The sequence below is a fragment of the Phycodurus eques genome, chromosome 21 (assembly GCF_024500275.1).
Source record: "Phycodurus eques isolate BA_2022a chromosome 21, UOR_Pequ_1.1, whole genome shotgun sequence".
NCBI classification, from domain to species: domain Eukaryota; kingdom Metazoa; phylum Chordata; class Actinopteri; order Syngnathiformes; family Syngnathidae; genus Phycodurus; species Phycodurus eques.
Window position 1 is genome coordinate 15482143 of NC_084545.1, and position 14586 is coordinate 15496728.

Consider the following 14586-nt stretch of genomic DNA (forward strand, 5'->3'; position numbering starts at 1 on the left):
TTTTTTTTCACCAAGCACACAGCTTCGACATTCGACACGAAGCTACGTTCTTCGTGTCCTTTTCTTCTTTGTCTCTGTTGGACCTAAGGCAGTAGTTTTGCACACCGTATTTTCACAACCATAAGGCGCACCGGATAAAAGGCGCAGTCTCAGTCACGGGGTCTATTTCTGTATTTATCACACACATAAGGCGCATAACCGCATTATCGGGCGCAGGCGTGGTAAAACATACGCTAGCTTAAAACATACGGGAGGATGCACGCTAGCGTATGTTTTTGAAAAGGCAGCGGGAGCAAAACTGAGTTCGGTTGTACTTTATTGAAGTATTGAACAATGTACTCACGTTATTTTTGGATCAACCCTCATCCACAAATCCATCGAAGTCCTCACGTTCTGTCTCCGAAACGGACAGCTGGGCAGGTTCTCCATCAAACACGCCGGGTTCCCTCTGGTCATTGTCGGAGTTTTCCCGCTTCCTCCGCTTGCGAACGGATTCGTTGATCTTGAATTCTCCCGCCGCGTAACCGGTAGCTAGCGGTTTCAACTGTGCCTCGTAAGCGTGTCTCGTCGCGGGGGCCGTTTTCGGCGGTCCTTAGCCAAACTGATTTTGCTCGAAGTACAATAGGATCATCAGAGACATGGCAAAAAAAAAAAAAAAAAAAACAGGAACAAGGCTGCAGTGGATAGAAAAAGTCTCCACACCCCTGTTCTGTTCAAATGCCAGGCTTTTGTGATGTAAAAGAATTTAGACCAAGATAAATCATTTTCAAACTGTTTCCACCAATAATGTGACCCATAAAACTCGGGTATGGGAGGAGTTCGGTGAGGCCATGGAGAAAGACTTCGAGGGGATTCTGGTCCACCGTCCGCCGTCTCAGGGGGGGGAAGCAGTGCACCGTCAACACTGCGTATAGCGGGGACGGGGCGCCGCCGACCTCGACTCGCGACGCTGTGAGTCGGTGGGGAGAATACTTCGAAGATCTCCTCGATTCCGCCGGCAAGCCTTCCCGTGAGGAAACAGAGTCTGGGTTCTCCGAGGCGGGCTCTCCTACCTCTGGGGTCGAGGTCAGCGAGGTGGTTAAAAAGCTCTCGGAAGAGCTGGAGGAAGTGGCTGGGGAGAGGGAAGTCTCGGCCTTCCTGCCAAAGCTACTGCCCCCGCGACCCAACCTCGGATAAGCGGTAAAAAATGGACGGATGGAAATTTAGTGGCGACTCAACTTGACTTGCTTGATTGATTTTGGGATTTTGGGATTTTTCCTACAGTGACTTGGGACTTGGAGGTTAGGACTGGAGACTTGCTTGTGACTTGCCCATACTGTATATATGACTTAATCCCACCTCTGCAATTTGGTTCTCATCCAAACCAATTCTCGTCTGATTCGATAAGACAATTGATCCACATACCTGTACTTTATTCTCATTAAAAAAAAAAAAAAAACATTCCTCATTAAGATGAAAAATAGCGCAGTAAGTTGAGATTTTTTGATTTCGGTGTGTGTCTTCAGCGCTCCAGGCGAGTGTGACATCACAAAAATACGTCCCCCCTCGCCTCACGGCTGCATCTCCACCCTCAGTCATCTTAAAGGGCTGCGGCGTGCACCCCGGCCATCTTCGGCTCTCGGTGGCACACTGTGCGATCGTCCCTGCCCGCAAACCCTCCATTACACTCATGTCGGTGTCCTCTCAACTGTGCTCCTACGGGGCACCAACACTGTCAGGACCAGGACTCACTCAAGTTTAGTCAAAGACATTAAGAGAGCACCTCTGGGTTAGAAAACATCAGCGGGGAAGGGGAAGAATAACCTCAAACTCGCACTTCAGTGCTTACATTTGACCACAGATCCCGACATATATGTAACCCTTTCTTGAACCTATTTGTTTTATTTGGGGGGGGGGGAAATCGACATGCACATTTCAATCGACATGCTCACGCCACTGACTGTTTCATCAGTGTGTCGAAACACAGGGCAAGTACAACAACAACAAACGTACAGTGTACAGTGTAGGTTGGACTGCATTATGCGCGCGGCAGAGCAGGCTCGACGTGCGGGTCGACACAATGTCACACGCCACCGTCGCACAATTATTCCTCCGAACTCAAACCGCATAACATTTGAGATAGGGATGATTTTCGAGGCGGCGCTGGCGGACGACGGGTTAGCACGCCTGCCTCGTAGTTCTGGGGTCCCCGGGTTCCCGCCTGTGTGGAGTTTGCACGTTCTCCCCGGGCCTGGGTGGCTTTCGGTTTCCTCCCACGTTCCCAAAAAGCATGCACGGTAGGTTGGTAGAAGACTCGAAATTGCCCGTAGGTGCGAATGGCTGGTTGTTTGTATGTGCCCTGCGATCGGCCGGCGACCGGTTCGGGGCGCGCCTCGCCTCTCGCCCGGAGACGGCCGGGATAGGCTCCGGCACGCCCGTGACACTCGTGAGGAGAATGAAATCTCGAATCTCTTATTTTAGCAAGTTTTGGTGTCCCACTTCATCTAACGTATTTATACTCGGCAAAGTAGGACACGAGCCACCGTCCGCTTCGTAACGACGCGTTCGACAGTTGCTAGCCGTCCTTCGGCGGACGGAAGCAGCTCCGTGCCGGTTTAATCTTCTCGATCGTGCGTCCAACAGGCAAAGCCGACCCGAGATGAGAAATGGGGAAAACAAAACAAAAATACAATCGAACAATGTCTCGGCGGGACTACCTTTCGACTCAAGCGCGGCGCATCATTGCTCCCGAGCGAATCAATAGACTCACCTTTCCTGGGTGTGCTTGTTTTTAACCGTGTGACTTCAAAAGTCAGCTCATTTGGTAAGAAACCCCCCCCCCCCCCCCCCGCTCCCCCCGACGAGGGGGCCAAATCTCTTCAGCATTTCCAGCCCTGTGAGCTAATTTGACAGCTCACGGGGGTGACGCTGATTCCAGTTCGCCGAGACAGGTACCCTAGGGCGAGCCAGCTGGATCGCAGTGGATGCTTACAGATTTGGCTCTGGATTCATGCTGGGTGTCATCTGTCTCTTTGGGCTGGCGAAGAATGTTTGTGCGAGTGTGTGCGCACGCGTGCGTGTGTGCGTGCGTGCCCGCCCTGACATCATGCGCCTGAGCAGTTTGTGCCTAGCAGGCTTTGTCTGTCCAGGTCGGCCATCAAACGCAGCCGGCGTGGCCCTAATCTGACGAGGCACCGCTCCAAACATGCCACGGCAGCAAAGGAGCGTGTGTATGTTTGTGCTTCACGCGTGACCTCAGGGCACACCGCCTTTTTTCCCAAATATATATAAATGATGATTATTCCCCCTCCTCGCCTTCTCACTCTGTGTCCCACGTCCAATTTCACCCGACACACAAACTTCAAAAAGCGTCAAGAAACGCTTCGCCCGCCAAGTCTCGCTCAGGTCTTCGCATGTCCTACTGCACAGGCAGCAATCATCTCCGCTCCCAAACCGAAGAGCCACGCGTTACGCGTCACTTCTATCGCGGCCACTTCAGCCTCAACAGGTCCAGCGCGTCCTCTGGAGCCTGTTGCCTGCCCTCCGTGAGAGCAAGAGCAAGAGGGGGCGACGGGCAGGGGGGGGGGGGGAAATGACATCCCCATTCCTGTTAATCTCCAGGACGAGCCCCGAAATGGCAGATGACGCTAATGGCTACTGACACACTGAGCTCGTCCTACTCTCTGACACTCACACACACACACAGTCACACAGTCTCCCTGAGCTCAAGTTGAGGTTCCTTTGACAAGGTTTCATTCCGTTCTTGCAGCAAAAGAGATAAAAAACACCCAAAAAACATGTTCCCTGAAAAGCGCAGTGACGAGCACATATGTTGATTTTCAAGCCACCGCTCTGACTTCCCATCATGCCTTGGGACAGAGCAGCGGCAGCAAGGAGTCACGCTCCACGCGCTCCCTTCTGCAAAGTACCGCAGTCTTCAGCGCGTGTAAATCTTTGGCTTCCTGCTCCACTTACTGTTTCACTCACTACTTTGCGTTTCGCACCAACTTCATGACCTGATATACCTTCACCTCTGCGACCTCCTCTCTCCCCCCCCCCACCACCCCCACCTGCTCACAAGCGTATTGTGGACACACAACTGCAACAGTGCTGCAGGACATCATCTGGCTGCATTGGACTGAACGGGAAGGAGTGCCGTTGATGATTGATTATTACGATATTATTGATAAATGATATGAAATATGATAAATAACCCTTTATTTTAACTTGATGACATACACTAGGGGTGTCCAACATTTTTGTTGCGGGCCACATTGTAGTCATGGTTTCCCTCAGAGGGACGTTATGACCGTCGAACCATATACATGTTCGTATATTAGCCTCACGGGGACGTGGCTTTTCCAATACCCGAGTTTTCGTATGATTGCGTTTTTGACCCTTTTTCTCTGCCAAAACTTTTGTCCCCGTTTTTCGACCTCCGCTTGGTTTCGTCCAGTCGAAGTTGGTCCGAGCGCAACATGCGTCCGCCTGCCCGTGCTCACTCCTAACGTTCTTATTTGAAGTCATAAGTACAGTTCCTTCCCACCGCCGAATGTCAAATAAGTAATAGGTCATGTGCATTTTATTCAAAATCAACTCAGTGGGCAATGGGGGGGGCGGGGGGGGGACACTCGCTTGCAGGATGTAGCTGCGCTTTTTGGAGAGCATTCGCTGCAAATAATGATGCAGAAGGCCATTGATTTGCTTGTTGCTTTGATGCGAGCTGTTGCAATTTGAGTCGGTGTGTGTGTGTGTGTGTGTGTTTTGTGTTTTTTTTGGGGTGCTCAAACCTTTTCCAGTTGCCTTTAAAATGCACAATCCAAAGTGATACTGTTGAATATAAAACTCCCCAAACGACTCAAAATGTTCATTTTATTCACTTGTAATTATGTGAACTACTGGAAATGACCTTGTGTGAATTGACAAAAATGAAAGTTATTGTAAGCAAGTCAAACATTCACGGCAAATCATTTTAATCCACCCAAACTACAAATTAGCGTTGGAAATGAATACTGCATTTAACCATCCCATCTTTTCAATTCTCGCTTTTAATGTTTTTAATTGCCCCCTCCAGAATTATGAATAAACAAAGCAACACGACGCACACTGGTTTTACGGCGGATACGAGCCGGTGCTGACATTGTCTATTTATTGTCATGCTTTTTCAACTCCTACCAGCGGGCTCCAGTAAAAGCCGTGTTTGGTTTTATCTCTTGGCAACGATCAATCATTTAATCTCTTTAATAAGCCCGAATCAAAACTAATGGTGCATGTAATAACTGTCTAAGTAAACATTGTGGACAGGAGAGTATTTGTGGCGCCTTAGTGATTTCATCCTTGACTGAGTGTGACAGTCTTAATGAATTTTGGGGTGAGCAAGGTATAAACTATGTGGCCCAAACAATGCGTCCTGTCACTCTGTATGTTGCTACTTTTGTTTTGCCACGAGTACAATTTCCATTCATTCATTTATGCACATATATTTACATGTTCAGTATATATTTGTAATGCAATAGCCAAAGGAGAATCTAGGGCCGTATTGTGGTCACTGTGGAAAATTAAGGCCTTGGATTGTCGACAAAATTGGGGGCTTTTTCGATACTTCACTAGTGTCTAGTATTCTTGTTGGGAAATACTGGGGAGCATTTAAGGTATTAAAACGTTCTATCAGTATGATAAAGTAAATGTCCTTTAAGACTACAGCATATATATATATAGGGTTAGGTAGGTTATAATCGTGTGTATAATTTTTCAAGGGGACATTGTATTTGGGTGTGCTTTGAAGAGTTTCCATGGAGCAAGACTGACCTCTGCTGGGCCACCGAAAGCCCACTTTCAATTTTTTTTCTTTCACTCCATGAACAAGTCAATTAGTACGTCTTTTTAATCGTATTGTAGCTTTACTCTAACTTTGCGTAGTCAATAATGACCCTAAAACATATTTGTCATATGATCGTAAACCAACAATAAAGGAAGTCCTACTAAATGGCCCACCCCTATTTTAGCGACTTGGTTCAATCCACTCCGTTGTACCCGGAAGTAGTAGCACAGGAAATGTTTTGGTTACTGGCATAGCTATGAAAGGTTAGATTCGACAACGTAATGGGGCACTCCGGCTAACGAACGTGCCTATATAGCGGCCATGTTGGGGAGGTCGACGTTCCCATAGAAGGCAATGCATGGACACTGCAATCAAGTCGTAACTTCCTTTTTCCTCAATTGATTTTCATGAGGGTTACTGTTTTATTAACGCCAAACCGCATGCTATCAATAATAATAATAATAATAATTATTATTATTATTATTATTATTTATTTTTTTTTTTAAGTAAAAAAAGAAGACATATATCTATATGTATATATGTGTGAAAGGGACTCTCTGTTCCCTTTTCGTAATCGTACGCCGTTTTACGCAACCGTATGCAGCACGATGTACCGGCATCGTTGGAGAGAGAGAGAGAGAGAGAGAGCGAGAGAGAGAGAGAGAGAGCGACGACTGGGACCTCCCTAGTTCAGCGTCGCCTTTGGCACGGATTTAAGGTGGGCGTGTCGTATCTACCAATATATTCCTATGGGTACTGGTGTCAGCTGACTTCTATTCATATGACTGCTGTTAGCTAGAAACCTTCGGAGATTAGTCAATAGGACGCAGAGGGCGACATTACATCTTAAGTTACATTTGTGTCGCAATTAGCCTCCGGTTTCCTCGTAGCTTGTCGCTACACGTTAATTTCGTGTTTGCTTGTGTCTGGAGCAATTAGAAGCTAGCATGTCGAGTTAGCTACCTCAAAGAGACTGGTTGGTCTATTAGTGAAAATGGATAAAATTGTGAAAGGTGAGTGTAAGTGAGTCACGATTACCTGCGTTATGTTGCGCTTCATACATGCTAAACATTTTTTTTGGTTTCTCAAAATGAGAGCTTTTATTCCTAAAAAAAACTATCTAATTGTATGTCACCGTAGCATTATGTGCGTTTTGAATGTTAACACTGCGCTGAAATGGATTCAAATCAAATGTGTTGCAGAGAAAATTCTTTTTTTGGTCCCCTTTTTCGTGCCTTTGGTGTTTGCATGCGTGATGTAGGAATGTGTCACAATAGGGCCTTTCTATTCCAACTGACCAGTGGAAAAGGGGTAGGAGTTTATTCTACTCCTACTTTTTGCATGTCGTTTGCTGTTTATTTCCTTAGTATTGTTTGAATACTTTTGTTTGTTTGGACTCTTTTGAACGTGTACCATCACATGTTCGATTTCAGTGTGTACTATCATGTTTGAAATAAAGCCTTCATTCAGTCATTCCTTTATTTAGTCCTTGCTATGCCATTTTTATTTGATGGTGAATGTAAATGTCATATGTGTGCGTTTTCTTTGTTGCTCCTGCAGATGTTGGGGAAATCCAGTCCCGGCTGCTCGACCACAGGCCCGTTATCAATGCAGAGATCCGTTACTTTGTGAGGGAATTTGAGGTATGAAAGATGACACAATGATATGCTTAATTTGTTTGGACGTTATTTGGCTAGTCCCATAATAGCACACCTGCGCACACCACCTCTTTGAATGGAATCGACCTTTTATGGATCGTCGTCGCGTGTGTGTGTGTGAAAGATTTTCATAACGTCTCCTTTTCCCCCCAGGAGAAAAGGGCTCACAGGGAAAGTCGGCTACTGGAGAGCCTGAGTAAAGTGGTGCAAGAAGCAAATGAGCAAGTGCTTCCCTCCGATTTAGAGGGTATGAAGCAGCAGCTCTCCGATGTCATTGCTCGATGTGAGTATTCTCTCCCACAGTTATGGTGAGACAATGACTAAAACAATTTCCACCCTAAGTCAAGTATTTTCAAATGAAAATGCAAATATATGGCGATCGCAACTTTTCTGCTTCTCTGTCACAGTGAGGGCTGCTAATCACATGGCAGACAGAATCCAGCAGAGGGAGCTAGAAGCCCAGCAGGTAAATGCAAATGGTATTGATCGCCATAATCGCAATTTAGCCTGTAGAGTTAATACAAGTTTTATGATGGTGACAGTTTGAGCTTTGAACTAATTGAGTCACTAGTTTACATTATTTCTTATGGGATTGTTTATTTTAATGTGGAACAACTTGGAAGTTAACCACTGGCATAAAACAGATTGTGTTCCACTCTGGAGGTTCTTCTAGAGGTATAACATTGAAATTCGAAAAGGTTTTCATTTATTGTCTCCTATCGTAGACTATTATGCACAGTGTGATGTCAAAAAAAAAAACCAAAGCTTAAATACCTGTACTGGATATGAAATTACAGTCATGAGTTGTGTTTATTTTGATGTCCTTCAACCATTTAGTTTTTACACTCGTGTCCTGTGTTTACGTCCTTCCAGAGCAGCCAGCTGCAGGAAAACATGGAGCGTATGAAAGATGAGTGGGCGGACTTCCTGAAGGAGCAGCAGCGATGGAAGGAAGAGGTGAGCGAAGAGCACGCTAAGGCAGTCGGACAAGTCAGCACTCGGTACAGTGAGAAGAAGAAGGACCTGGATAAGTTGTTGTCAGATGTTTAGTCATTGTGCGCGTGTGGTTAGAAGAGTTCTTTCTGCCTCTGTTTTCAAATCATGAATATTGATGTGTGATTAATGTTGTCGTTTCGCATACAGTACCATCACAAATCACTGCACAGAATGAGCACAACGGGAAAAAGTCTGGATTATGTCACTTTTAAATGCGCCCCAAAAAAAACATCCCAAAAAATCTTGGCCAAGCAATAATGAATTCCTACTTGGAAGGGCACTGATGCATCATTTTCGTAAAGGAAAAGGATTGTTCGAATTAGCCTTTGCAAAAAAAGTGAGGGGGAAACATGCCGAGCAGGTGTGTTTAAAGCACAGGTCAAGTGTTGTAGATGTGAGTGCAAACAGAACTTTTGTTTCCAGAATAAATCACCGGCTCACTCGTGTGGAACATTTGAGCCCTGACGTCTTCAAATAAAGCGGCTGTCTGTAAAGTAACGTTCGTGACGAACACCACTTGAACGATCAGTAACGGCTGCTTCTGGTTTGCTCCGCCACATCAAGTCCACTGTTTGTACTGCCGCTTTGGCTGCGTAATGTTGCCCCGTGCACGTGAAAAGGATGACATGTACACTGTGTACGTTTCAGTCACGGTCGGGCCTGGTGCTTTCGGACTACAAATGCAGCAATAAACACAAACCCGGAGTCTTAGTTTCCTTGAGCTGTTGTTCAACTGATTTATACATCACCATCCAGCCTGTCAAATGACAGCCAATGCTAACCGTGGAAGAATGCACAATACGCTAATCAGCCACCATTTTGCTCAATGACAAACTATTAGAAAGAACACTCAGCCCCATACAAGGAAAAATCGGTTTTACTGGTTTAGTCGTTGGACTAGTTATTACAAATTGGATTAGCCATTACCAAGAAAAAAAAAATATGGCTATGATGATGATCACAGTACATCTCAATGATGGTAGTAAACCATTTCTGAAATGTTAGCCTGGGATGTTTGCTAAAGTTTGTTAATACGAACAATACAGTGCAGCCTTTTGTCACATTATGGGGAATTCGTCTGTAAAATGTGAAGTAAATTGAGCTTCCTAACATTTCTTCAAGCTCAATCGGACACCTGAATTGTTCCATTATTATTGAAGTACTTCATTTATGTACAATTATATTAGTGTACGTACATGATTTTGTTGAATGGTTTGGTTGTTGATGGAACTGTAATCCACCATTCTCGCCACTAGGTAGAGGAATTACACTTTTAATGTGTTTACATTGCGGCACGGTGGGACGACTGGTTAGAGCATCTGCCTCACAGTTCTGAGGACCCGGGTTGAATCCCCGGCCCCGCCTGTGGGGAGTTTGCATGTTCTCCCCGTGCCTGCGTGGCTTTTCTCCGAGCACCGCGGTTTCCTCCCACATCCCAAAAACATGCATTCATTGAAGACTCTAAATTGAATGTGAGTGCGAATGGTTGTTTGTTTGTATGTGCCCTGCGATTGGCTGGCAACCAGTCCAGGGTGTACCCCGCCTCCTGCCCGATGATAGCTGGGGTAGGCTCCGGCACGCCCGCGACCCTAGTGAGGAGAAGCGGCTCAGAAGATGGATGTGTTTTACATCCGTTTGGGTGTTGGAACAATTGAGACGTTATCCTGAAGCTTTCTGCTGGGATGCGTTGTGGTCATCTGTATAATGATTATTATTTATTGGCTATACTTAAGCTTTCTTTTTAATCAAACGACCCAGTTGTGCACATAAGAGTTGCAGCACAAAGGTAGGACCACTAGGCACTTGGGCGTGCTTGTTCCATAATCAAGGAAACAAAATGGGCACTCTGGAACAGCATCATACTGTGCATACAGAAAGTCTGCACACCCCTATTCAAATGGCAGGTTTTGGCGATTGTAAAACGAGCACACCGACCGTGAAGCATGGTGGTGGCAGCATCAAGCTTTGGGGCTGGTTTTCTTCAGCTGGAACTGGGCCCTCAGCCAAGTCGGAAGGGATTATATACACTTCTAAGTACCAGTCAGTGTTAGCACAAATCCTTCAAGCTTCTGCTAGAAAGCAAAAAAAGAAAGTGTCAGGAACATCTCAACTTTACTTGGGGTTAATCAGAGGCACTTTAAATGGTGGCTATTGCGTGCAGACTCCCATTTAACAAGAGTTTGAATGTGATTGGTTAATTCTGCACACAACCACATCCCCCATTTATATGGAACCACATTATCTCAGTTTACTTTGACTTACCCCCTCTCCAAAACCTTTTCGTCAATTGACTTGTACAGGTTATAGGTCACATTAATAGTGGACCGAGTTTTGCAATGATTATCTTGGTTTCATCACAAAAAACCTTGCATTTGACCTGGGGTGTGTCGACCTTTTATAACCACTGTATTTTAGTCTGGAAGCGGTCTGCAGCAGGTCTTCATCACAGGAATTTCACTAAAGATTCTGTAAAGGGGGGGTGGGGGGGAAAAGCTTTTTTTCTCCGTTTGGCTCTCAGCGACTACGTCTCCTTAAGCTCTCATGCGAGGTCACGCTTCGTTTTCTGTGCTTGTGTGCGTTCACGGGTGTCGAAGTAAGAGTCGGTGATGGCGGGTGCCGAGGCAGCCGGCGGTGGTCGCTGCGTCGGAGATCAGAGAGGGCACAGCCGCGACGGCAGATGTTCACAGGAAAAGGGCCGACGCCAATTTGCCTCGTCTGTATTTAACATGCGCGCGCGTGTCAGCAAACTTCTCGTGTTAGAGACGCGGAACAGCTGTCCAATATAGAGACGGCTCATCATCGGCTAATAAGGAGTGACAAGACGGAAACACGGTTGGCCTCTGCCAGCGAGGCACCTTTTCATCTGCCCTTGTTTACTTTTCGGTTTGACTGGAAAGAGAGAAAAACAGAGCCAGTGAAAGGTCACATCCAAAAGTCCGAGACGAGGGCGGGGCCTCTTCTCGAGCCTGACGTAAAAATGTTCACCACTCACATCTGTTCTGATGAATTGGACTCAACTGGATGTTGTCAGATTGAGAAATGAACTGTAGCTACTTTTATTCCTTCCCATCAAAATATTCATATTTGCTCTTAGCGTATACAACCCCAATTCCAATGAAGTTGGGACGTCCATCGTAGTGATGAGGCGGCGTTTCTTGGTGTTGTTGATAAATGGCTTTTGCTTTGCATAGTAGAGTTTCAAGTTGCGCTTCCGGATGTCGCGGCGAACTGAGTTCACTGACATTGGTTTTCTGAAGTGTTCCTGAGCCCATGCGGTGAAATCCTTCACACATCGATGTCGGTTTTTGATGCAGTGCCGCCTGAGGGATCGAAGGTCACGGGCATTCAATGTTGTTCAATAATGGTTTGTTCAACTATTGTTGAAGTAACTGTAAAAGGGGTTTGGAGGCAAAACATGCTTACGAAAGTTCACACACATGATTTGCTTTTGCGTGCCACATAAAATGATGTGGCCGGCCGGATCTGGCCCCCGGGCCTTGGGTTTGACACCGTGATCTACACTGTACAGACATCCGTGTACCGTATACTTTACGTCTGTCTGGATTATACTGTCACAGGTGGACGACAGGGGCAGCAGCACAATGGTCGTTCAATTGATGCGGTGTGACAAAAACTCTCTTCGTTTGAATTCTATTTAATGATGTCATTGCCGTATGCTTTCATATACTCCAATATTATAGATTGCTGTTTTTGCATTGAAAACTAAACGACAACCTTTTTGGTGTTTTTTGGGGAGGCTCGAACAGATGAATGGCATTTCCGTTCGTTTCAGTGGGGAAAAAGACGACGTGAGATACGAGTGCTTTGACTTACAAGCGTGGTCACGGAACAAGCGAGTCATATCGCAAGGCACCGCAGTACCTACCTACCCACCAACCACCCTCCCTACCCATCTTCCGATATGCTATCCAACTATAAAGCTGTGTGTGTGTCGAACTACATGGCGTATAAATTCCAGTGGGAACTGCCTGCGATGTTATTCTTTTTATAAAGAATTGTCTTCTTTTGTATGGAATCCTTTTAGATCAATGCTGGGCTGTCAAGCGCCCTTTTATCGTGGGCCAAATAGTAGTCATGGTTTCCCTCAGAATTTAAAATCAGAAGTCAGTGAAAAGAGCGACAAGCTAGCAATTTAGCAAGGGAGATGACGTAAACACACTTTATTTGCTTTGGTGGGTCACAACAAATTATGTGGCAGGTTGGATCTGGTTCTCGTGCAGGCGTACCTCTGCTGTAAGTCTACGAGATCCTCGGCGGCCAGCTGCTTCGTGTATCTTGATTCCATGTGTAACTTTTGTTTTTGAGTCACTTTTTTCTTCCTGTTTTTCGGGGGTTCTTGCGGTGCCCAGTGCCAACATAAATGCTAACGGAAACCACGCAGCACCCATCCGGCGCCCTGTTAATCAAAGTCAAGAGATAAGAGCAGTATGTTTGTTATTAAAGAACATGATGCGCGGACTGTAGTTGAGGTTTGAAGTTTGCCGAGAACAATGGCTATGTCAAAGTCCGTGCAGCAGTGTACAATAGCTGTCCAGCCTAATTCACTTCTGACAATCTGACCCTGTTGAACTTTCAGAAACATCAACCAACACCGCTCTGCACAATTGCAACCCACTCAAAATATTCCCAATATATCCTGCATATGCGATCCCTGTTGAGGCGGGAGTAATCATTCCCCCTCCTTTTACGGCCACTTAAAGGAAGCGACTAAAATGCCAGTGCTGTGAGATTTGAGCTTCCTCGAAGAAACAAATAAAATCGGCACCAGCAAAAGTTTCAACTGAGCTGTTGCGTTTCCAGCGCTCCGCTTTCTCTGCGGCCTGATCACCTTTCACTTGGGTTGACGGCTGAGAAAAAGCAGGTCTTCAGTACACAATTTAAGCGTGTTTCCCTGGAACAATGGGACGTAAGGTATTCATTCACTGGAGCTTTCCTGGCGGCTTATGAGAATTCTCAGCCCCTTTCTTGTTCTATTGTGTCACAAGATGGGCCACTGTTAGTCAATTATGGAGGGTCCAAAATGAAAATGCCAGTGAACAAAAGCACTGTGCTTCCAAGTTAATAAGCCAGCATAACAACACCCAGGGGGCCCCTGGTGCTCCCTAGGCAGATGCTAATGCGGGTGGTGATGTGAATTCCTTGCCTCCAGCAAACGTTCACCCCGTGATCACTGAATGTGAGACGAAACACTCTCGAAGCTGCAGTAAAACTAAATAAGAAATTCACATTTGTCCGACGGGCAGTCTCAACTTGGCTTAAAATGAGCACTGGGTGGCGTAGAGAAGCAATCATTGCCAAGAAATGGACCTGAAATGAAATTTCCCACCCTACGCTCGAAAATGCTGTACTCCCCTCTTGGCAAGCACGGACTCGACTTGTTTTTGTTTTGTTTTGTTTTGTTTTTTTGGGCTTCCCTTTGTTTAATACATGTAGTCTTTCCTTTGCGCAATAATTGCCTGCACCAAGGACACTATTGTCATTACTGTTAGATACGTCGCAAACGTATTGGACTCTGTGAAGAAAAAAAACGAAAGTAAAATCCATCCATCCATTTTCTGCCCCGCGTATCCTCACTGGCGGCTCGGGCGTGCCGGCGCCTATCTCGGCTGAGATAGACCTGTGGGCGAGAGGCGGGGTGCACCCTGAACTGGTCGCCAGCCAATCGCAGGGCACCTATAGACAAACAATCGTTCATGTACGCGTACCGTGCATGTTTTGGGGATGTGGGAGGTAACCGGAGTACCCGGAAAAAACCCAAGCAAGGCACGGGGAGAACGTCTCCAACAACCCCACACAGGCGAGGCTGGATTTGAACTCGGGTCCTCAGAACCGTGAGGCAGATGTGCTAACCGGTCGCCCACCGTGCCACCCTAAACTAAAATGTAAAATTCATCAATTCAATTCATTAGCTGATGAGATTTTGGGAAGTTTGTTTGTTACCAGTTTTATACAGAAATACGGGTTTGAAGTGTAACTTTAAAAAATATACAGTATACGTATTTATTTGACATAAATCGTGGGCAATTTAGAGTCTCCCGTTATATAATAATACATTCCGGTATAGAGTCAACATCATCTTCTATCGTTGAACCTGATTTTTAGCATATGATG

At 46.0% G+C, this 14586-nt stretch overlaps 1 protein-coding gene across 1 annotated transcript; it reads left to right on the top strand.

The window, feature by feature from the left end:
* The first annotated feature begins 6560 nt into the window (after positions 1–6560).
* Positions 6561–10546, top strand: bloc1s5 (biogenesis of lysosomal organelles complex-1, subunit 5, muted). The gene is made up of 5 exons (XM_061666354.1): positions 6561–6813; positions 7361–7443; positions 7612–7741; positions 7866–7924; positions 8332–10546. Exons 1-5 carry the CDS (start codon positions 6795–6797, stop codon positions 8506–8508), a joined length of 468 nt encoding a protein of 155 aa, XP_061522338.1. The 5' UTR covers positions 6561–6794; the 3' UTR covers positions 8509–10546.
* Positions 10547–14586: the final 4040 nt, after the last annotated feature.

Coding starts and splice junctions, on each gene's coding strand:
- bloc1s5 (XM_061666354.1), top strand. Junction 7,444..7,611: donor ACTTTGTGAGGGAATTTGAG/GTATGAAAGATG, acceptor TTTTCCCCCCAG/GAGAAAAGGGCTCACAGGGA. Junction 7,742..7,865: donor CTCCGATGTCATTGCTCGAT/GTGAGTATTCTC, acceptor TCTCTGTCACAG/TGAGGGCTGCTAATCACATG.